The following is a 24,648-nucleotide window of genomic DNA, read 5'->3' as shown; positions in this document are numbered from 1 at the left end:
ACTGTCAGACTCTTACACTGGTAAAACTCCCTTTTACATTAAAGGGTATATATCTATTCTTTGACAATATGTGTAGACCTTTTATGATCTTCCTCCTAACAGAATATGCAGGACAAACAGGTGGATCTGGGTTTATCCTACCACTCAGTTAACACGGTTCAGTTCATCCAAAGGCAGTTCAGCTTTCAACACAATGAATCTTGGGCTCGGACTCACCAGCCTTGGATGGGATCTTCTATCTTTAAATCTCGGCAAACAAAACTCCTGACCTGTGTAACACAGTCAGAAAGTATTCAAAATCAAGTCTGTCTCTCATTACAGTTCATTAAAACATTTACATCGGAAATTGTTCATTTGTGAACACATCTAGAATTCTAGATTAAAGCAAATCATTGAACAGATCATTCTTATCAAGAGTAATAAAATTCAGGGCTCTCCAGAGGAGTCCAAATGGAGACAGCATTTTTTATTTATTTATTTTTTTTTTACCTTAGATTATATTTAAGGTAATATCTTCCTTTAAACTAATCACTGTAAACATCATCTTATTAATAATTATATGAGTGCATGTTAAGTTTCTAACCAATTCTTTATTCATAGCCAGGATAAACAGAAAAACTTTGAGCCAACCAGACACACAAGGATTTGTTGTGATTATTGTGTACAAGGTACCATATTTATGTAATCCCTCTGAATATTATTGTACACTCTCTGTTGATAATGCCCCTTGTAGGGTTAGGGTATGTACAGTATGTGGTCAGTAGATAAGCAGCAGCTGCTGTTGGACCCTCAATATGGTGGCCGGGGTGGGGTCCCGGGGTGGTGACGTCATCTGACCTAAACCTGACAAAAAACTCAGTAAAGTTTGGACTAAAAAACTTCCGTAACTTACTTTTTGTTAGGTTTTTTTTTTTTTTATAGTTTTTAGTTGTTTTTTTTTTTTTTGTTTGTTTGTTTTTTTTACCATGCTGTTAATAAGGTTCTATTCAGGGCAGACCAGTAACTGTGGGAGGTTAACAAATAGCATGGATAAGACTATTTACTGAAAACTGTCCCAAACTCACAGAGTAGGACTGTAATTACATTTATTATGGATTAAAAACTACTACAACAAACACACAACTGACTAAAGCCCTGCTACAGACACACAACAGTAGTTTCTGGTGTGGTTTCCTATGTTTTTCTAATATATTTGACAGTTACTGATGCTAAAGGCTAAGTGAAGAAGCTAACAGTCTAATAACCGGTCAGACCGGATTAAACCGGTTCCAGTTAAAGTGGTTCAGTCCAGAGCTGTTAAACAGTAGATATTACATATATTTTACTGTGACAAACCATGCTAAATATACTCTATTCTACACAATATCTCATTATAAATTACATTTACTAACTGAAATCACTCATAGATGCATCTACTCACAGGACTTTCAACTGAGCCGAGCCGCTGTCAAACCGTATTCCTCCACCGCTGGAACTACTTCTCTGTTTTCCTCTGGCAGTCTTTTAATTTTTTCTTCTTAACACACACACAGTTAAATCCATGCTGTTTGGAACTTCCTGGTTTATATTTTAGACTTACATTTTTCATTTGCGCAGCGCATTAACATCTTCACAGGTTTTACCTCAGTCCGTCTGGTGTTCGTCTCGGTTTTCCAGGTCAGTATGTGAGTCTTTAAGCTGAGTCCTGGCTTTGACTTCGATTTTCTAAGTGTTGGGATGGAAATGAACCCCTTCACGTCCAAATCTAAAGGCTTCAAAGTCCTCTGGAGGAAAAACCAAACCAGGGCTTCTGTGACCTGAACAGTGTCTTCCAGGTGTGTGGAGGGTTTCCATGGACTGGTTGGGTTTGTCATGTGACTACAGCATTAAGTGTGTTTTGTGTTGGGGATGAGTAGAAGTATCTGAGGACTTCTTGGTTGTACTTTGTGTCACTGAACTAACAGTATTTTTTCCTGTCGATGCTCGGTTCGCTTTAGTCACCCTCAGATTCTGGTTTAAAGCGTCTTTCTGGGACTTTAGTCTGAGCCCTGATTCGACATAAAGGTTCACATATTAACCCTTTAACCCCTGAGCCCTGATTCCAGGTAAACATTAACATATTAATATGTTAATGTTTACCTGGAATTAAAGGGTTAACGGAAAAAAGCTTAATGTAGCTCAATGCCCCAGAACAGTGATCAATCATCACTAAAGTCAGTGTGGACATCTCTAGTCATGCCCACTTTCACCTCTGTAAAAATCACAACAACCCCAGTTTGGTGGATGTTGTCCACCTTAAGCCTTTTCCTCTCCATAGGGACACATTATACACACATTATGTCCGAAAACAGTGGTCAATCATCACCAAATGATGGGTGTTTACATAAATAGTAAGGAGCTGAAAACTGTTGGTCTATTGTCCATTTCAAGCAGCCATAGGCTTTTGGTTCGTAAGAAGCCTTTATTTTACTATTAACTGAGTTTTACCACTGATTGGAAATAATAATAAAAGAATTTGAATAATGGGAACTATTATTGTTTGTTATTGGCATCATTACGAAAAGCAGGAAGTCATCAACCAATATCAGCTGTAAAAAACAGTTAGTGCACATCCCTAACAGGAAGTTTAACTGGGTTTAAGATCTTCTGAAACCAACAGTACAGTCAGCGTTGTAGACAAGTTAAAAACAAGTACATATATGTTAGTACTCTTGTTGATGCCCTTGACTACAGTACTGATAAAGATCTGGAATAGTTCCCGAAACACCCTCAATGGCAGCTCACTGCTCCTAATGTATGCTAATGCTAAACGGTAATGCAAGATACGATGTGTGTGTATTCGGATCGGTAAAATGCAGAGACTGAATTTCCCTACAGGGATAATAGTGCGAGTTGACCATTAACCTGTAAAAACTCCAGTATTTGCAGTATTGTACTTACAGAGCTAAGCCCCAGAGCTTTGGCTGTAGCACTTTTATCCTGGGAAGTTGAAACAAACCCTTAGAACATGTGACGGACATGGAAGTGGTACACACACAGCCACTCGTCCATCCTTTTGTCTTCATTTATGTCAGTTTTCAAAGAGTTTATGGATGTGTCTCCAGATGGAGCAAAAAATAAAAAATAAAACAACTTTAAATTACATCATGAACATGTTTACATTTAGAAACATTTCACAATTACCTTCAACAAGTAAGTTTATTAATTTTCAGAGAAAATAATCCCTCTAAAACAAATAACACAGGTGCAAAATAGAACTATCACAGTAAGGCTTATTTTCAATAAGATAAACGTGGCAGGGCAGTGACATGCGATATTTGGCACAGTCCAAAACATAAGTCATCCTTAAAAGTCACTGGTGGTCCAAAAGTTAACTTAGTTATTCCGAGGTGAAAAAGACTTAAATAAAATAAAACAAAGACAAACAGACGTATACTAAATACAGAGCAATACTCTTTTGTTGATGGCTGACATACAAGCAGAGCATGCCTCCAATGTTTTCCTCCCCTTTAAGAACACCATAAAAGATCTGCACATACTGTCAAAGATGAAATATTTACCCTTTAATGTAAAAGTGAGTTTTTCCAGTGTAAGAGAGTCTGACAGTCCTGCAAGCTAGACACTAACACTTGCTTAAATATGTTTTACCTGAACCTGACATTTCTCAGCAACAATATTCTGTCTCATCTTATCACACTTACATATGTGCAACTTAAGGATCACAGAGGATCTACAAATACACAAACATTTAGGAAGTTAACAACATTTAGTTAAAACTGCACTTATTTTTCTTAAGAGATTTTAGGTTATTTAAATTATTTGCCTTTTTTGTGAAAGGATAGTTTGTAAATGTAAGCATTTTCATAATGTGATTTTACTTTTTCAATTTTTCACATTTATATGTTCATTCTAAGTTATGAAAATAGTTCGTTCTGCATGTTTTTGGTGAATAGCAGTACAAAACAAATTTTTTTCCTTCTTTGATTTCATGTTTTTTGTGTGATTTTAGGTTCAGGTTTAGGTGAACACATGCTGTATGAACACACTGTACACACTGTCTCTGTATTACACAGGTGAGATTAGGCTGGAAAAAAACATGAGTCCAAACAAAGAAAGATAAACAGTTTTATAATTAGAAATATGAAGGAACAGCCAAAATACACGGTGACTCCTAAGAGTTAAAACAAAAAGAAACATCTGAAGTGGTTATTATATCTAGATTGTGATGATAGTATTTTACTATAGATCATATTGGTCTGAATGTGGAACCTGAACTAAAATGATTTTAACATCCTTGATTGTTAATATGTTCAGTGTAATTTTTGTATTTCACTAATTTGACCAATGGGAGGGATTGGACTCGTTGGCTGGTTTTGGTCCACAGACAAACAGAGCGCTGAGAAGAACCTGGACGCTCTGCACTGGTGGAACGTGGTCTGAAGAACTCAGAAACCTCCACACAGGAACCTGCTGAACGACTGAACACCAGACACAGCTCAGAAAAGTCCAGTCCTTCAGTCCTTAGGCCCCGCCCACTGGAAGCCGCTGTCCCTCAGCCTCCTCCTTTGTGTCGGTTCATGTGTTTTGTACATTCGACCTGTTGGTGCTTTGTGTGAGGAAACTGGATTCCTCGTATTTTTGTTTGTTTTTACTCGTCCTCATTTCTGTGTTTTTAGCCTTTCCGTGTCACCAGCCACCACCTGAATTCTGGGTAAATTTAGCGTCTGTTAGCAGCGTCTGTCATCATTATCTGGTCAGAATTGTTCCACATGTATGAAAATACTGCTTCTCATCATCAGTATTCTGAAATCAACTATGTTGTAGATTTACAGAAGTAGAAAATACAGATTTTAGGTTCATTTACACAAAAGTATGTTGTTCAATACTGTGCATATTTCATGATTTTATACATCACTGTGCTGAGCTAAAGTCAGCTGATATGACTGGAGGAAATTTGGGGGGTCAGGAGGAAGTAATATTTTCATATATGCATGGAGCAAATCAGGTTTTATGTCTTTGGATCTAAACCAGAAATGTGTTCAACACTGGATCAGAATGTAGCTCAGGATTTGTTCCATATATTAGTGAAAATATTTCTTCCTAATGTTTGCAGTTCAGTCAGACTGATGCAAAAATGACAAAAGAATAAGAATTAAAATGTGGTTAATGTGGTATTTATTTAGTATCGTGTATCAGACACACTAAACATCTCATCTATAATGAATACATGACAAAATAATGTACATTTTCTATTTCATCATGAGTCAAATCCAAAATATTATTGTCTTTACAGATTTAATTTTCTGAAGCAGGATTTTCACACTTACAGACACACGTGGTCCAGATTGAGAGGAAGAGACTGGAGCTGAAAGAGGAAGTAGATGTTGTAGAGTGTCTTTAAAACCCTTCATCACCATCACAGCGCGGTGGAACACACCCACATCCCCTTTGGTGAGTGTATTTATTCATATCTGTTGAAGATCAAGTGTACATTGATGTAGTGTGTATATTCTGAGGAGACTGTGTAAAAATGTGCAGCTGTAAAGTTGGAGTTGTCGGCTCTCACTCAAACTACAAACACTCTCCTTCATCAGTAAATATGTTTAGACTCTAAATGACAGATTACATTCTCTTTAAGTGAATATTATGCCTTTGGGAAGGTCTGAAATGAGGAAATCCTCTTGTTTCTGTCAAATATTGTTTCCATCCCCAAAAACTGGAGTGTTTTTCTCCTGTCGTCCACTCTATATGCCATTTATTTAGTGTATTTTACGTTTTTTTTTTTCATTATGTTAAACCTGTGGTGTTCTTGGCTCAGCTCTCCGCCTCTTGGAGTAACAGTCTCCAACTGTAGAAAAGGGGATTTTACTCAACTAATTTGAAAGACACTAATTAAACTGAAACTTTTGTTAAGCATTCACTTGATTCTCACCACCCCTCTGCCCTGCTTACTCTAACCCCACTCACTGTGAGGAGAAGCCCACTCTATGCACACTGATGACGTTAGCCCAGTTGGTTATGGCGGCTGCTTCTAGTGGTTTTAGGCTCTTGTTATGTTGTGAATAATTAAGGAGAGAGAAACAAACTCAGGAATGCTCGTCTGGGAATATCTCCCTTTCTTTTTTCGACGGGGGCGTTTGAACATCATTACTACCATAAAAGGAAGTAACCATCTGCTGCTTACGTGACAAGACTCTTTGGCCAAACATGATGCTATGTTATTAATGACCTTGTTAGAATGTTTTGGAAGGATCGGTGGGAACTTCCTTTCCTTTCCAAGTCCAAAAAATATAATCCAATGGTCACAGGGTAATCCGAGTTGGAAGGAAAAAAGGTGAAAAAGGTGTAATCCAATTTTTAGGAAAACCTTCTTCACCACTTCTGCAGAACTTGTAAATCAGCAATCTATTTGTAATCACTTGTAACAGAGTACAACTTCATAGGATTACAAACTCTGATGAACCTCCAGCACATGAGAAGTAGATTTTTAGATTGCAGTCTTCTCTGTGTGCCACAGCATCTGCAACTACTTCTACTTCTGCCCCTTCAGAACACACACAACTCCATATGTAGTTTGGTCAACTCATGAATCATAAGATCCTTTTACCTCTATTTCTACCTTGGTCATCCTTCATCTCTTCAGATGAGGTCATCTACAGTATAGCAACTTATACAAAAAATAGTTGCTGAGAGGCTGAGGATGGGCCTTTCCTTTGTCTGATGCACTTAACAGAGAAAAATCACTGCGATTCCAAAATACGTTTAAGTTTTTATTAATGGAAAAAAGTATAATTAACTTGTGATAGCGTGCACAAACTAGTTAAAATGATCACAGCAATCAAAGACAAATTGTGGTCAACAAAAAGTACAGCGTCCCCGTTCACCCTCAGTCTCTCTCTCCGTCTACACAGGTGAGCAGGTATTTATATTAACACTTCCACCCATATCTGTGACCTACTTCTTTCCTCACCAATATGATCATACAAAACCCTAAATAATACCATAAACAACAACAAACCCCAATACTTAAATCATCATACCCCTACAAAAAATAAATCTAAATTCATTCATGGCTCCGACATACAGTTTGAAACTTTCTGCATGATTCCCCCTTCCCCCTTCTCGTAATACTGAAGGCCCAGCAAGAGGAAACACAATCTTGCGCAACATGTTTTTTGGCAACAGTTCACCCTTTACACAGAACACTGTCAGACATCATGATACCTTCTACTTTTTCCCGTTAAACATTTCAAAAATCAACATTATTATGATTATTTTCCCTCTACATATACTGAGGAAATAAGTATTTGTTAGTCTATCAAAAATCATTAGTTTAATTCCTACATGGATAGATTAATTAGCTTTGTAATACCAGTGTTAGCAGCCCTGATGACAGCCTTATTTGTTACTCTCCCTTATGCCTGTTTTGATAGAATGCCCTGGACCTTAATCCACATGGCAATTAGTTTGGCCAAAGTTATGGGTATTGAGAGCTTGTACGTATCAGATGTGACACTGCCAGCAGTAACAGCAACTCCTTGTCATCAGATTTTACTCTTTTTTTTTTTTTTTTTTTCCCAAAGGGTACAAACTAAAATCCACAAATCTAATTGACATTCTGAGCAGCGGGTGAAACGTCAGAGTCCCTCAGGTCAGGTTGTTTGGTTTTATCGGTGTCATTAATCCGGTTTGGATCGAATTGTTAAAGAAGCACAAAACTGCGTCCAAACACTTGAATATGTAAGAAACTGCAGTAGAACGTGAATGATTGTGACCTGATGTGTAATCTGGATGAGACTCCAGTGGTCCGACCTGCCGCTCACCCTCACTCTCCTGCCCTCAGTGATCTGTGTCTGTGTTGGTGCAGCTCAGTTATTTCTGAATGTATCATATTTGGTGTCATTCTTTTTCTTTTCCTGTATATTTATGCTGCTTCGGCTTCTGTCAGTCAGTTACTGAGCAGCGCACACACTCACTGAAAGACCGAACATTTATTAAAAGGTCAAAACTCAAACTCAACTGGCTAACACAGCTTCATGTCGCTCTACCAAGACCACAAGCACCAGATACAGCCTGGTTTATTCAGCACTGACAGCACAGCCCCCGAATACAAATGAACCAATAGGAGAAGAGCTGACTTAAGGACACACCTTTAAAGACCACCCCCCCATTTGCCTAATGAGGCATAAATGCATACAGAAAAAGAAAAAGGACTCCTGAAATGTAAAAAGGACACACAGAAATAAATAGGTCATGCAGAAGTAAATAGAGAAAGAAAATGCAAAAGGGGTACTAATGATGAGTTAAATATGACTATGAATAAAAAAAGGCCAATAAATTAATAAGATGTTAGATGAAAATAAAATATAGAAATAAATAAGAGGCAAAGACAATGTAAATAGAAAGCAATGCAGAAAAAATGCAGGGATAGAAATTACAGAAGGAAAATATAAATAAGGACAAAATAGATAAATAAATGGTATGGAAATGAATTTACCAAGCCATTTTTATATTTCTGTATATATTTTTCATTATGGCAGGTTCGGTCCTCCATATTCATACAGTGATCTGATAGAAATGAGAGAAGAGGAAGTGAGTGGAGAAGCAGCTGGTGTTCGTCATGTAAAAGAGGAATAAGTGCGGATTCGGGTCTGGACTGATGGTCTGTGTTCTGATGTGGATTCAACAGAGTGGATCAGTGTGAGGACAGAGAAGAGGGAGGCCCTCCCTGGAAAACCAATCCCCCCACAGGACCTGGACCTGGACCCAGCTGTGTGTCCAAGAAGAGTGATGACTCCATGGATCGAGGGACAGAGTTTAGAACAGGACGTGTTTGTGAGCCTCAGTAAGTGAACGTCAGTATCAGAACAAAACTCAGTGACCCTTGGCGGACGAACATACAAGGTGCAGATAAATGACTCATAGAGCTCAGTCTGAGTTTAGGTCTGAGGGTCCGCTGATCTGTTTCAGCTTTAACACATTCTTATCTTAAACCTGGACCCTGAGTCCTCACATATGAGCATCAGGTCAGAGGTCAAAGGTCACAGTAGAGTTAGAAAATATTTGACAGAGAACAGCATCTCCTTTAATGTCCAGATGGAAACTGGATTCTTCTGCAGTAGGATATGAATCACACTAAGACCACAGTTTAATGTCAGAGCTCAGCACTAAAACCACTGTACCATCATTGTTCATGGACCTGGACCTGGACCCAGACCTGGACTTGGACCCAGCTGTGTGTCCATGAAGAGTGATGACTCCATGTATTGATGGATACATTTTAAAACAGGACATGTTTCAGAGCCTCAGTAAGTGAACCTCAGATCTGGTCCAGATTCACCAACAGGGTTTTCAGCTCAGTCAATCCTAACTTGGCGTTCTATGTCTGACCTAAAGTTAGTCCTGATACACTGTTGGTGTCACATGGTCTTTTTCTTCAGTCTGTAGTTCAGACACTTAATCTGATAAATGAAAACCTGTTGTTGTAGTGGGAGCTGGTCCTGGATGATCCTGGATCAGAGTCCAGGGTTGATTCCTGGTCCATTGAACATCTTTGTATCATATGTTGTGAGTGCAGATGGGGAGGAGACACATTGTTAGGACAGAGCTGTTGGTTTCATCCAAATGTTGATGAGATCAACTAAACCCAGTGAGTGTGAAGCTCCAAACAGACGCAGATGTTGATTGTCAGTGGGATCAGCAGGACCAGGACACCTGTACCACTACAGGGGGTCATGTGACTCATGTTGACGTCCAGGTGTGTCCACCTGTTGGTGTCAGTGTGGACAGACATAATGTGAGCTCATTGTTGATGATTGGTCCACAGAGTGGAGCAGCAGAGCTCAGAGGTTCCCAGTGATCCACAACATCAGACTCAGATGGACTCCACATTTAAGGTGTGTACATGTCCAACATCTACTGGTCCATCTGTTCTGTCCAGTCATCTGCTGCTGGTTTTTCCAATAATGTCCAATGCTCATGCAGTACAGGTTCTTCATGTGGAACTCTTCAGGATGTTTTTGTCTTTTATATAAAATGAATGACGTTTATATAATCTATGTCTGAAACATTTGGACAGAAGGTTGATTAAACCTGAGGATTACGTTGATGAACAGGTTAATGATCACATCAGATACAGACCTGGTTGTTTAAGGTGAAAATGTTCTTTTGGATCTTTACAGGAAACACAGATGGCAGCACTTAAAGAAGGTCTGTTTGATATTCTGAAGGATTTGGTCGATGACGACTTTAAAGAGTTCAAGTGGTTCTTGAACAATGAAAAACCAACCATTCCAATAAGTCGACTGGAGAACGCAGACCGGATGGACACGGTGGATCTGATGGTCCAGACCTACTACACAGATACTCCAAGAGTCACTGTAACGATTCTGGAGAAGATGAAGAAGACTGATCTGGTGAAGAAACTTTCAAAAAACATCCCAGTATCTGAAGGTCAGTCTTTAATCAGTAAATAGTAAAATAAGAGGTTCCATATTTCATGACCCTGTGACACATTAAACACAAGGACAGTGGTAATGTTGTTTACATCTGTTCAGACGCAGCAGAATTCTATGAATATTCATATTGTGTCCTGGTAACATTCAAACCCCTCAGAGCATCAGTTTAAAGACCAGCTAAATGTGTGAAGGCAGTCATCATCTGGGTTTTTTTTTTTTTTAAACTTAATTTTTATTAAATTTTCTCTTTTTTTTTCAGTACAGTACAATTACACATTCAATTACACAGTTCAATTAATTTCTTTTCCCCCTACACAGCTGCAAATATATTCTCATACACCTCCACAGACACATATAATAAAATTTAAGAAAGCAGTAATAATTATAGCAAACAATGATTACTTCAAAAAACAAAAATAAATAAATAAATAAATAAATAAATAAATAAATAAAAATAAAAAAGGCTGTAGATATAGATCTTCGACAGAGGTAGATTGACAGCACTTTGATAACATGGAGTGTTCTTGCAACACCAGTAAATATTATTGCAGTAGTAAAGGTAACATAGGTTCCCATCTTTTAGTAAATATGGTTTTCTGAAGCCGGAGCAGGTGTGTGATCTGCTCCATCTGGTAAATATCCCAAACTTTTTGAATCCATGTATTATATGAGGGAGGTTCTGGTTTCATCCAGCTGATGGTTATAGACTTTAAGGCAGCGGTGAATAATATATTCAAAAGGTATTTATCTGCTTTTCTATCCAGACCTTCAGGTATTACTCCCAAAACTGCCACTGTGAAGCTTTGTGGGATGTTCATTTTAAAAACCTCCTTCACGGCATTGAACACCTCCCTCCAAAACACACTTAACTTAGGACAAACCCAAAATATATGAGTGTGATTAGCTCTATGGGCTCCGCAGTTCCTCCAGCATGAACTGGGATGTTGGGGATCCATTTTAGACATTATTTCTGGTGTTCTGAAATATCTAATGATTATTTTCCATTTGAATTCCCTCCATGTATTAGAATTCGTAACCAGATGTGCCTCCGTACATACATCGCGCCAGTCATCCTCAGATATGTCCACATTCGCCTCTGCCTCCCATCTCCCTCTTATCTGCGAGGAGTTATTTTGATTCATAAATAAGAAAATATTATACAATTTAGAAATTACTTTCTTTTCTCCATCACCAGTTTGTAACTCTATCAGATACTTTTCTAGGGGTGTAGGTTTTGCGAATTTATCCCATTCCTTGTGAGTCATCAGAAAAGTTCTAAGTTGCAAATACCTAAAAAAATTTGAACTGGGGAGATCAAAGTCATCTTTCAACTGCTCAAATGTCTTAAATATCCCACCATCAAACAGCTGATGCAGGTAAATCAATCTCTTTTCTGACCATTTTTTAAAGCTGTTGTCTAGATTATTGGGTGTAAAAGACTTCATGTAGCCAATATTTATCAAAGGTGAAATTAACTTTGGGAGCTTAAATGCACACTTTATTTTATTCCATATTTTAAAAGTGACCCTGGTCCAGTCGGACATCTCTCCAATGGGTGCATCTGGAAAGGGCATGCTTTGTAAGGGATCTTGACATTGTTGTTTTTCAATATTAACCCATCGTGTGTTTGTGTTGTCCTGAATCCATCCTATCAAGGGTTTCATTTGTGCAGCCCAAAAGTAAAATTTTAAATTTGGTAGGTTGAGGCCTCCACTGGACTTTGATAATTGTAGAGTTTTAAGTCTAATTCTAGGACGCTTATTTTGCCATATGAATTTTGACAACATTTTATCCAAATTGTTGAAAACAAGCTTAGGAATATCTATGGGCAACATCTGAAATAAATAGAGAAGTCGTGGCAGAACGTTCATGCGGATGCTTTCAATACGTCCCAGCAGAGAAAGAGGGAGCACAGACCAACGATCCAGGTCTCCTTTTATGCACTGGATTATTTTGATATAATTAGCATCATAAAGGTTCTGTAGGGATAAGGGAATAAATATACCAAGATATTTAATACCATCACTGGGCCATTTAAAACCAGTCTGAAGTTTTACGTTTTGGGGTATCTTGCCATTGATGTCCATAGCCTCTGTTTTATCAATATTTACCTTATATCCTGAGTAGTATCCAAATTCATTAATTAAAGTCTTAAGATGTGGTATTGTAGATGCCAATTCTGTTAGATATAGTAATACATCATCTGCATATAGTGACAATTTATGTTCCTCAGTATTTATCATAATTCCTTTTATGTTAATATTATCTCTGATGAGTTGGGCAAATGGTTCAATGCTGATGGCAAAAAGCAATGGTGATAGAGAACAGCCCTGTCTACAGCCGCGTTCCAGTTTAAATCTCTGTGATATATAGCCATTGACTTTAATGGAAGCCTGGGGGTCTGAATAGAGTGTCTGAATCCAGTTTATAAAGTTAGGTCCAAATCCAAAGCGTTTTAAAGTTTGAAATAAAAATTGCCATGACACACGGTCAAATGCTTTCTGAGCATCCAAAGATAAAATCATTGACTCTGATTTCTTATCTTTTTGATATGATATTATATTCAGCAGACGTCGTAAATTATCCCCATAATATCTTCCAGCAATGAATCCAGTTTGGTCAGGATGAATAATTTGAGTTATCATTTGGTTGACTCGTTTAGCCAATATTGCTGTCAATATTCGCACATCTCCATTTAGCAGTGATATTGGTCTATAGGACTGGCATTCGGTCGGATCTTTGCCCTCTTTATGTATTACTATGATGGTTGCATCTGTCCAGGAAGGTGCCACGGTTTTAGAGTAAAGTGCGTAGTGATATGCTTTTAACAATAGGGGGGAAAGTATATCACTAAAAGTTTTATAAAATTCATTAATGTAGCCATCTGGCCCTGGGGTTTTATTATTTTTTAGTGTTGAGATCACCTGCTTGATCTCCCATTCTTCAATTGGTTTATCTAGATCCCTAGCAGTCGTTTCAGTCAATTCTGGTAATTTTATGTTTTTTAAGAAATCTGCAATTTTTTTATCATCAGTGCAAGTATCTGTATTTTTATATAGGAATTTATAGAAAAGTGCAAAGGATTCTGCTATTTCATCTGGTTTTGTAACAAAAGTACTTTGTGATTTTATTTTTTGCACTATATTAGATGACTTTTGTTTTCTTAATTGGAAAGCTAATAATCTGCTTGCCCTATTGCCGTGCTCATAATATTTTTGTTTGGTAAATCTTAAATTTCCTTCAATCTTATCTGATAGTAGACTATTAAGTTCTCTACGTGTTGTATTTAATTGTTTTAGTAAACTATTTGATGCAGACTGTTTATGATTATATTCTAATTCTTTTATTTTATCTTCTAATTCTCGCTGTTTGGCTTCCTTCTGTCTTTTCCTAGCACATGTAAATGAAATAATGCGACCTCTAAGGAATGCTTTGGCACAGTCCCATATGATAAGGGGGGATGTTACCGATGAAATATTAGTGTCCATGTAATTCTTAAGCTCTGTTTTGATGAAGGAGTTAAATTCTCTGTCATTTAGGAGGGATGCATTTAGTCTCCATTGTTTAGAGGATGATCTCTGGCCTATATCCCACTTTAATTCTATAGGTGCATGATCAGATAATGTAATAGGTAGTATTTTAATATCAGATATTCTATATTGGTCTTTCTTAGACGTAAAGAAATAATCAATTCTTGAATATGATGCATGTCTGTTTGAGTAAAATGTGAAATCTCTACTTCCAGGGAATTTGCTCCTCCATACATCAACAAGGCCAGCCTCTGCGCATTGATATTTGAGCATTTTACTCATTTGGGAAAGGGTAGCTTTAGAGGGGGGTTTCCGGGCTAACATATTAGACATTACACAATTAAAATCTCCTCCTATCAAAATTAGTCCAGTGCTATATTGTAATATTTTATTAAATAGCATTCTAATGAAGCCAGGATCATCTTCATTCGGTGCGTATACATTAATGAAGGATACTTTTATGCCATCAATCAGTCCATTAACCAAGATATACCGGCCCTCAGTGTCTTTATGTGCAGAAGTTTTTACAAAATTGACATGTCTATGTATGAGTATAGATACCCCCTTTTTCCTCCCAGAGTGATGCGAGGAATAATATACTTTATCTGCCCACGACTTTTTTAGCTTTTCGTGTTCTGCATCAGATAAGTGGGTTTCCTGTAGGAAAGCTATCTGACAGTTGGCTTGTTTCAGTTGGTACATAATTTTCTTTCTCTTAACAGGACTATGGAGACCTTTAACATTATAGCTTATAATTTTGAGTGTTCCCATTAATTAAAGAATAGGATTTGTGGATAGATTTCCCAGTATTGACAACCATGGGATGGAGATGGGAAGCAGAGGCAAAAAATTTGTGAATATAGTATATGTATGGAGGTGTAAGTTCTAAAGAGTGGATTTAGATAATAAAACCAAAGGTAATGAAGTAAATGTAAGTTACTAATACAGCAGCAGAATAGCATTTCTATCTCAGCATAGTCAATATCAGACCAAGTAGGGGAAAAGAAAGATAACCTTCTTGTACTAATGATTAAGGCAGGGTCCCTGGGGAACAGAGGGACCAGAACTAACAAAACAAGAAAACAAACAACACTAACATTAGCTGACATTAGTTAAACAGCAAAGTAGTGGTGGACTTAGTCCCTAGCCACTAAACAAATGGCAAGAAAACAGTCTCAGATGATAAAGACTGTCTAAAAGTGTGCGAAAAAATACTCACTTGTGCTCCTGCAGAACAAGCATCAAGTTAAACAGCCTTACATTATGAATGGTTACCCAAACATGACATATGAAAATGTTACTCCGGAAAACAAACGTTCATCGTTCAGCCTTCTTCAGGCTCTGTGCGTAGTTTCTGGACGTATTCCATGGCTTTTTTCGGATCCACAAACTCCTTGTCCTGGTCATTAAAGGTGATCCGGAGTCTGGCCGGGTAGAGCAGGCCGTATCGGACTCCTTTCCGATTTCGAAGCTCCTTACGTACGTCGGTGAATGCAGCCCTAGCTCTGGCGACGTTGGAAGTGTAGTCGGGGAATACTGCAATCCGTTTCCCGTCGTACATCAGCGGGGCTCGGTCTCGTGCTCTCCTCAGAATTTCCGCCGCGTCTCCGTCATAATGAAGTTTAACGATCATCACTCGTGGCTTCACCTGGAGTTCCTAAGTGTACGGTGCGAGCGGTCAATCTTTATCTCCCGATCCAACTGCAGCACTTCTTTAAGCATTTTAGACACCGACTCTGGCGCACTGGAATTCGGGAGCTCGTCCACACCAGCAATCCTAATGTTTCTCCGTCTCATTCTGCCCTCCATGTCCTCACACTTGTCTTTCAAAGTCACAATCTGGCTTTGAAGGCTGGTTACCGTGGTTTGCAGTGAGGCCACCTCATCCGACCACGTCGATAGTCCTTCAGTCACATCTTGAATGTCCGTTTTCATTTGGTTTATTTCTGACCTGATAGCTGCTGAGGTGTTAGCAATTTCCGACCGCACAGCTCGTAGCTCGGATTTGAGGGTGTCGAAGTCCTCCGCTAGGGCACTTTTAAGTTCCTCTCTGAGGATTTTCGATATTTCTCCCTTCACAGTGTCGAGGATGTCGGCTTTGATATTTTCGGCGGACATAGTTACACTTTCAGTACTTTCTGTCGGTGACAGTTGGACCAGGTTAGCTAGCGTAGGTTGGTTCTGCCTCAGGGTCCTTTTAGCTCGTTGGCCGCTAGCTGTGTATTTGAACTTCTCCAGTTTTTTATCCATTCAGCTTTGCTTTCCGCAGTTTGTTCGGCTCTTGGTGTGTTTTGGATAGTCTTAATTATACTTTAAACGAGTTCTTCATGCAAAATAGGTGGTTTTAGACGGATGTATTAGCGATTCTGCAGGAGCACATGAAAAGACGTCTTACTCCATGTGTCGCTCACTAGCGCCCCCCATCATCTGGGTTTTTATAAGTCATTCATCTAAGAGGAACTCAACACAGAGTTTAGTCAAACTAAAAACACCAGCAAATTCAGACTGAGGATGAAGCACAACTGTGTTACACAAACATTCATCTATTTAATAAGTGAAATTTATTTTATTTTAACCCTAATAATTATTTTTAATTGATTAATTTCATAATGCATAAGTTCACCCAAAACAAATTTAACAAATAAATGTAAAAGGGAGTTAAAAACTGTAAAAGGCTCAACCGATGTTAGGAACATTATTATTACTACTATTACTATTACTATTATTATTATTATTATTATTATTATTATTATTATTAATATTATTAATGGAGCAAATGGACAACTAATATAAACTACAACATAAGCAGCTGTTCTATCAGTTCACTCATGTAGTTTTCTCAGTTAGTCACACTCATGGCCACGAATGTGATTTGTGAGGTCTCAATGACCTTTGACCTTTGTCCACCTCAATGCAGTTACTTCATTCTGAAGTCCAAGTGAACATTTGGTCCAGATTTGACTGAAGTCTGTCAAACCCTTCCTTAGATTTGGTCTTTTAAAGGTAACTGTTTCCGACAGACTGACCTTTTTCTATGGATCTAAAATCAAAGTGAAGCAGCTGTCAGTCTGTTTGAAAGGTTCAACTACAGTCAAAGAAAGAAGAGACTCTGAAACCAGACAGAGGTGAACACACCAAGTGGAAGGCTGGCTCTTTCATCCCAGTCTTCTAGTCCAAGCAGGTCCTCATTCAGTCCCTGGAAACATCCAGTGGATTAGCTGTTATTCTTTCACTGTGGGATTTGACAGTTTTTCCAGTTGTCCTTTTCAGCTCCAGAACAGTTTCCTCATACGAAACCATGACCTTAACACGTTTGGTCTCAGTCATATGACTGTGGTGTCAAAATACGTACATGTGAGAATAACTGAGTCATTCATATTAAATACAGATTACTTTATCATTGAACTCTCTAGTGGTATTTCACTAAATTGTCATGAATGAACCTGATGGATGACGTCCATGTGCAGAGTTCGAATCAGAGGAAAGACAGTGACTAAAGTCATATGGATGAAACTGATGAAACTACTGCTGACATGACTCTGAATATTTTTGTATAGTGTTTGTTGTAGATAAAAGGGTTTAAAGGACATTCCAAAGGGAACAAAGATGATATTCAGGATTAAAGATCACTGATGATAGAAAACTACAGAAAAGACAAAGTGTTGTTAATAACATGGATTTAGTTTGTTTGAATAATCGTTTATTGAAGACACTGAAGGGTTCTTCATGTACAAATACACATGATGAGCACATTTGAACAGTTCAGCTCTACTGTCCACCAGCTGAATGTCATAGATAGAAGAAAAGACACATGAACAATAAACTCATAGAATGAGAGGAAATGAATGACTGGACCTGAATACACACAGAATCTGTAACATAATTATATGATACTAGAATAAATGTGAAACATTCTCCTTCCATTTGTGTTTGGAACATCCTCTTAATTGTCTTCTTTGTCTTCTCTCAGAGAGCATTAACCAGGGTCGGCGAGAACTGAAGGTTAACCTGCAGCAGAAGTTTGAGTGTGTGTTTGAGGGCATCGCTAAAGCAGGAAACCCAACCCTCCTGAACCAGATCTACACAGAGCTCTACATCACAGAGGGAGGGGCTACAGAGGTCAACCAGGAACATGAGGTCAGACAGATGGAAACAGCATCCAGGAACCCACACAGACCACCACCAACCATCACATGTGCAGATATCTTTAAAAGACCACCTGACAGACATGAACCAATCAGAACAGTGCTGACAAAGGGCGTGGCCGGCATCGGGAAAACAGTCTTAACACAGAAGTTCAGTCTGGACTGGGCTGAAGACAAAGCCAACCAGGACATCCACTTCATATTTCCATTCACCTTCAGAGAGCTGAATGTGCTGAAAGAGGAGAAGTTCAGTTTGGTGGAACTCATTCATTACTTTTTTGATGAAATAAAAGAAGCAGGAATCTGGAGGTTTGAAAAACTCCAGGTGGTGTTCATCTTAGATGGTCTGGATGAGTGTCGACCTCCTCTGGACTTCAACAACAGTCAGATCCTGACTGATGTTACAAAGTCCACCTCAGTGGATGTGCTGCTGATGAACCTCATCAGGGGGAACCTGCTTCGCTCTGCTCGCCTCTGGATAACCACACGACCTGCAGCAGCCAATCAGATCCCTGCTCAGTGTGTTCATAGGGTGACAGAGGTCAGAGGGTTCACTGACCCCCAGAAGGAGGAGTACTTCAGGAAGAGGTTCACAGATGAAGAACAGAGCAACACAATCATCTCCCACATCAAGACGTCACGAAGCGTCCACATCATGTGTTACATCCCAGTCTTCTGTTGGATCACTGCTACAGTTCTGGAGGACGTGTTGAAGACCACAGAGGGAGGAGAACTGCCCAAGACCCTGACTGAGATGTACATCCACTTCCTGGAGGTTCGGACTGAACAGAAGAGCGTCAAGTATGATGGAAGATCTGGGACAGATCCAGCCTGGAGTCCAGAGACCAGGAAGATGATCAAGTCTCTGGGAAAACTGGCCTTTAAGCAGCTGAAGAAAGGAAAGCTGATCTTCTATGAAAAAGACCTGACAGAGTGTGGCATCGATATCAGATCAGCCTCAGTGTACTCAGGAGTGTTCACACAGGTCTTTAAAGAGGAGAGAGGAGTACGCCAGGTCAAGATGTTCTGCTTCATCCATCTGAGTGTCCAGGAGTTTCTGGCTGCTCTTCATGTCCATCAGACCTTCATCAACACTGGAGTCAATCTGCTGTCAGGTCTCCTATCTTCTGTTTGGTCTAAACTATCAAAGGACAAAACTGTAAAGTTCTACCAGACCGCTGTGGACCAGGCCTTACAGAGTCCAGATGGACACCTGGACCTGTTCCTGCGCTTCCTCCTGGGTCTATCACTGCCGACCAATCAGAGTCTCCTACAAGATCTGATGAAACAGACAGGAAGTAGCTCAGAGACCAAGAAGAAGACAGTTGAGTACATCAAGAGGAAGATCAATGAGAATCTGTCTGTAGAGAAAAGCATCAACCTGTTCCACTGTCTGAATGAACTGGAGGATCGATCTCTGGTGGATCAGATCCAACAGTACCTGAGATTAGGAGGTCTCTCCAGGTCTGTTCTGTCTCCTGCTCAGTGGTCAGCTCTGGTCTTCATGTTACTGTCATCAGATAAAGATCTGGATGAGTTTGACCTGAACAAATACTCTGGTTCAGAGGAGGCTCTGCTGAATTTGCTGCCAGTCGTCAAAGCCTCCAACAAAGCTGTGTGAGTCCAGACAGAGTTTATTGAATTTAGAGTCTGTTTAATTATATTTTTACACCTTAGTCATTGATTGTCAAACCACGACACTGATCATATGAATCAACATCATAACTGGATGGAATTCACATCCAGTCCACTTCATGTGTATGACAGGAGGAGCACATCTGATCCAGTCCATCAAACATCTGAGTCAGTTTATGGTGGACCATGGATTTAGATCCTGTTTGGTCTTCAATGCTGGTTGCAGATTAATATAACCCGGCCCCCAGAGGGTGGGGGTGTATAGATATACCAGGAATTCCATCTGTCTGTCTGTCCAAGATTTTTGTTTAACTGATTTCACCCAGTTCTTTTCAAATTGAACACATGTTCTTTACCACTAGGAGAGGTGCAGTGCACAGTTTGGATGAATTTCAATTGTTGCATTTTTTTTTTTTACAAATCTTTGGAAAACTTTTTAAAAGATTGAAATTTAAGGCTTGGGCAGAATAATGTTTGTCTTAGTTTGACTGAACTACCCAAAAAGGATAGTTTTTTAGTTTAATGTAGTTTTAAATATTTTTTTTTCCACTTGTCTTTAATTAAATCTGTAAATGTACATGTTACTGAGACCCCCAGATAAATAAAGGGGTCCTAACCATAATTATGAATGAACAGCAGTGAAGGGCCATACGGTTTGTCTGAGTGTTCACAGGAAATAGTAGCTCTGTGATACATTGACTTTATAGGCTGATATTTTTCCAAAAGTAGTGATTATTTCTAGACTGTTTGGATCTGAAATGAAGTGGAGTTTAGTGAAGATCAGTTTATTCTGCTGCTGTTTTTAATATAACAAAACAGTCTGTTCTGTTTCTGCAGATTAAGTGGCTGTAACCTGTCAGAGAGAAGCTGTGAAGGTCTGTCCTCAGTTCTCAGATCCCAGTCCTCTAGTCTGACTCTTCTGGATCTCAGCAACAACGACCTGAAGGATTCAGGACTGGAGATCCTGTCAGATGGACTAAGGAGTCCAGACTGTAAACTGGAGACTCTCAGGTCAGATAAAGTTAGAATCTGAATTCAATTATTTCAGATCTTTTTGTCTTGAGTGAGTTTTATTAAAACATGTTCTACTTGTTCAAATGCAGGTGTATTAGATCTAGAGCTGCACAATCCAGTCAATCATAAATGTAATCACTAAATCAACCTGTGTAATTATAAAATGGAAAAAGACAACTATTTAAAGGTCAGGATTGAGGTGGATTTAGGGTGATTCAAATGGAAAATTAGGGAATAAAAGTTCAACACAACCTGTGTTGTATGGTGATGTTTTGGATTTAGTGACACTGAGCAGATGGAGATACTGAGGAAAATGGGAAAAATGAAAATGACAACATTAAAGTGTTTCTAACTTTGGTATTTTTAGACTAGTTTTGGTTTTAATGTTTGACTTGACTTTGTTAAATGATTAGCCTGTGCATTTGTCTTGATAAACAAGAAAAGATTCAAATTACATTAAGTGGTTCGAAGCACAACAAACCCCGGCCCTCGCACATATTGTATCTTATTTTGGCATCAGTCCAGCTGATGTCATCATGTCTATGTGTGTGCTGATATCAGCATATCAATTGCCTTTATATATGTGCCAAGTTTGAAGTAAACTGAAACAAAATTTAAATTTTGCTCATTATGGGCCGGATATACTACGATCCCAGTTGGCGTGTGCTAATTTGCATGTGCAGTCTAGAATTTTCTTGTGGGATTGAACTGCAGTTTGCGGGTGATTTACTAAGATTACTTGTGCAAATAACAACAGGTGCAAAGGTGTTGGAGACCACCCCATTTAAAGGAGGATTTTACGTGTGCTACTGTTTGTAATCATGGAGACAGTACACTGGAAAATCTGCTCAGCAGGACATTCTGTCAAAGTCTAGAACAGCTGTCCCACCAACGGCCATCTGATGTGGTGAATCAGAAAAAAATCTGATCAGCAATATTAATGGCCATCTGTGTCTGATGTGGTGAATTAGCGGGGGAAAAAAATCTGATAAGCAATTTTACCGGCTGTCCTACTGACGGCTACGGCCGTCTGATGACGTGAATCAGGGGGAAAAGAATGTCGAGTTTTCATGATGATGACAGCTGCATTCAAATTTAATGCAGTCCAACCTGGTGTGTTTTGCACTGTCAAATTGAATGGATGAAATATTACAAACAACAAACAAATATGGATTAAAAGCGCCACAAGGATAGGCAATATGTTTTAATGAGTGTTTCCTCATTCATTCTAAAAACGTTCACACTAGGGTGAATAATGTGTTCTCCGTATCTTTTTTCATCGTTTTGATGTCTCCTTCTTACAACAATCACCGCAGGCATGTGTGCGCAATTACACATCCAAACCATTTGCACCTCCATTTTAGATGTGTTAAATGTAGACGCAGTTTCTATGAGCAAAATTGCTTTCGGGTTTGATTAATCACTTTGCGTGTGCTAAATTAATAAATGTACATTTTCTCCTCCCAGCACGAGCACAATTGCATGTGAACGCCCCATATTGCATATTCATTGTGGCAAACATACAAACTGGATGCAGGCACGCTGTTTTGCACCTTTGAAAGACACAACCCTTAGTGCGCACTATTAGTAAGTCAGTTTGTAAGTTTTTTTTGCAGGTGCACTGAGTTTGCACATATTTTAATACACGCTAACCTTTTGTAGATCCGGCACTATATTCTATCCCCATTCTCCCTAATGGGAGGAAAAAAATTACACAAGAAAAGCCCTCTGAGAGTGCAGACCTCCACCAAGACAGATCTGCCCCCCCACCCCTGATCACCACCAATATTTAATTATTTCCTCCTTGTGCCGGTCTCAACATTTCCTGAAAATTTCATGAAAATCCATCCATAACTTTTTGAGTTATCTTGCTAACAAACAAACACGCACACACACACGCATGCACGCAAACACACAAAGCAAAGTGATCACAATACCTCCTGGCGGAGGTAAAGATTAGGAAAAAGTTGAACTTTGACCTACTTTCCCCAAAATGTAATCAGATCTAGTCTGGGTCACTGGCAACCTATAAACCAAATTTGGTGTGAATTCAACCAATAGTTTTGCTGCTACAGAGTTAACAAACAAACAAAGAAACAAACAAACTGAACCAAAAACAATACCCTTTGCCTCCCCCTTGGGGGATGGGGTAATAGCATTGCCAGTTTTTCATTAAATTTTGCAGCTGTATTTATATCTGAACCATTGCACAAACTGAGATCTATGTGGACTGTGATGGCCCTTCAGTCCAGACCTGACTCTAATACAAATATCATCTGTGTCCTCCAGTTTAAGTGGCTGTAACCTGTCAGAGAGAAGCTGTGAAGGTCTGTCCTCAGTTCTCAGATCCCAGTGCTCTACTCTGATACATCTGGACCTCAGCACTAATGACCTGAAGGATTCAGGACTGAAGATCCTGTCAGATGGACTAAGGAGTCCAGACTGTAAACTGGAGACTCTCAGGTCAGATAAAGTTAGAATCTGAATTCAATTATTTCTGATCTTTTGGTTTTGAGTGAGTTTTATTAAAACATGTTCTACTTGTTCAAATGCAGGTGTATTAGATCTAGAGCTGCACAATCCAGTCAATCACAAATGTAATCACTAAATCAACCTGTGCAATTATAAAATGGAAAAAGACGACAATTTAAAGGTCAGGGTTGAGGTGGATTTAGGGTGATTCAAATAGAAAATTAGGGAATAAAAGTTCAACACAACCTCTTTTCTATGGTAGTGTTTTGATTTAGTGACACTGAGCAGATGGAGATACTGTGGAAAACAGGAAAAATGAAAATCACAACATTAAAGTGTTTCTAACTCCTGTATTTTTAGACTAGTTTCAGTTTTTACCCCTCTGCCAATTTAAACCTGAAGGTATTGTAATCATTTTGTCATGTGTCTGTCCGTCTGTCTGTCCATTCAACAATGTAATCACTTTATTTATAGAATACATTGAAACATCTGCACCAAATTTATACAAAGACAATCTAATGTAATTATAGGCTAGTAACTTTCAACAGAATCTAACACTATATTTGGCCGAGGGGGATTAAATGTGCGCAGCACGTTATGTTTGACGTGACTTTGTTAAATGATTAATCTGTGCTTTTGTCTCCAAAAATAAGAAAACAGACTCAAATGACAAAAACATGGAGTTTTTCATTAAATTGTGCAGCTTTTATTTAGATCTGAGCAGGTGTACAAAGTGAAATCTATGTGGACTGTGACAATAATATAATGGATTAGAGTTATAGAATACTTTTCTCTTTACACATACTCAAAGTGCGTACAATGGATCCATTATTCATTCACTCACACATTCACATTTTGATGGTGTTAAACTACGTTTGTAGCCACAGCGGTTCAGAGGCAGGCTGACGGAAGCGTGGCTGCCGATCCACGCTAACAGCCCGGCCGACCACCACCAAACATTGACATGCATTCGTACACCAGTGTGAGTAGCAGCACTGGAGGCAAAGTGACTGAAGTGTCTTGCCCAAGGACACAACAGCACATGACTAGGACATAATGGGATTCGAACCACCAACCCTTTGGTTATTGGACACCTGATGGTCCTTCAGTCCAGACCTGACTCTAATACAAATATCATCTGTGTCCTCCAGGTTGAGTATCTGTAACCTGTCAGAGAGAAGCTGTGAAGGTCTGTCCTCAGTTCTCAGATCCCAGTCCTCTAGTCTGACTCTTCTGGATCTCAGCAACAATGACCTGAAGGATTCAGGACTGAAGATCCTGTCAGATGGACTAAGGAGTCCAGACTGTAAACTGGAGACTCTCAGGTTTGGATTGTTGAACCAGTGTAAACGATGATGATTAAATCCATGATGTACATGTAGTGGATCAGTCTGACCTGGTTTTCAAATCAGCTGT

General features: G+C 39.0%; 1 protein-coding gene across 1 annotated transcript; it reads left to right on the top strand.

Annotated features, from left to right (window-relative positions):
• Positions 1–9,266: 9,266 nt before the first annotated feature.
• LOC115432685 (protein NLRC3-like) lies at positions 9,267–18,538 on the top strand (the record flags this gene model as incomplete). The annotated part of the gene is made up of 4 exons (XM_030153598.1): positions 9,267–9,287; positions 9,806–9,875; positions 10,161–10,431; positions 17,937–18,538. Coding segments are annotated over exons 2-4 (891 nt in total), but the record flags the coding sequence as incomplete, so codon positions are not given.
• Positions 18,539–24,648: the final 6,110 nt, after the last annotated feature.

Source organism: Sphaeramia orbicularis, chromosome 2 (assembly GCF_902148855.1).
Source record: "Sphaeramia orbicularis chromosome 2, fSphaOr1.1, whole genome shotgun sequence".
NCBI lineage: Eukaryota > Metazoa > Chordata > Actinopteri > Kurtiformes > Apogonidae > Sphaeramia > Sphaeramia orbicularis.
The sequence above is the reverse complement of the archived record's forward strand: the minus strand, read 5'-3'. Positions and strand labels throughout refer to the sequence as shown.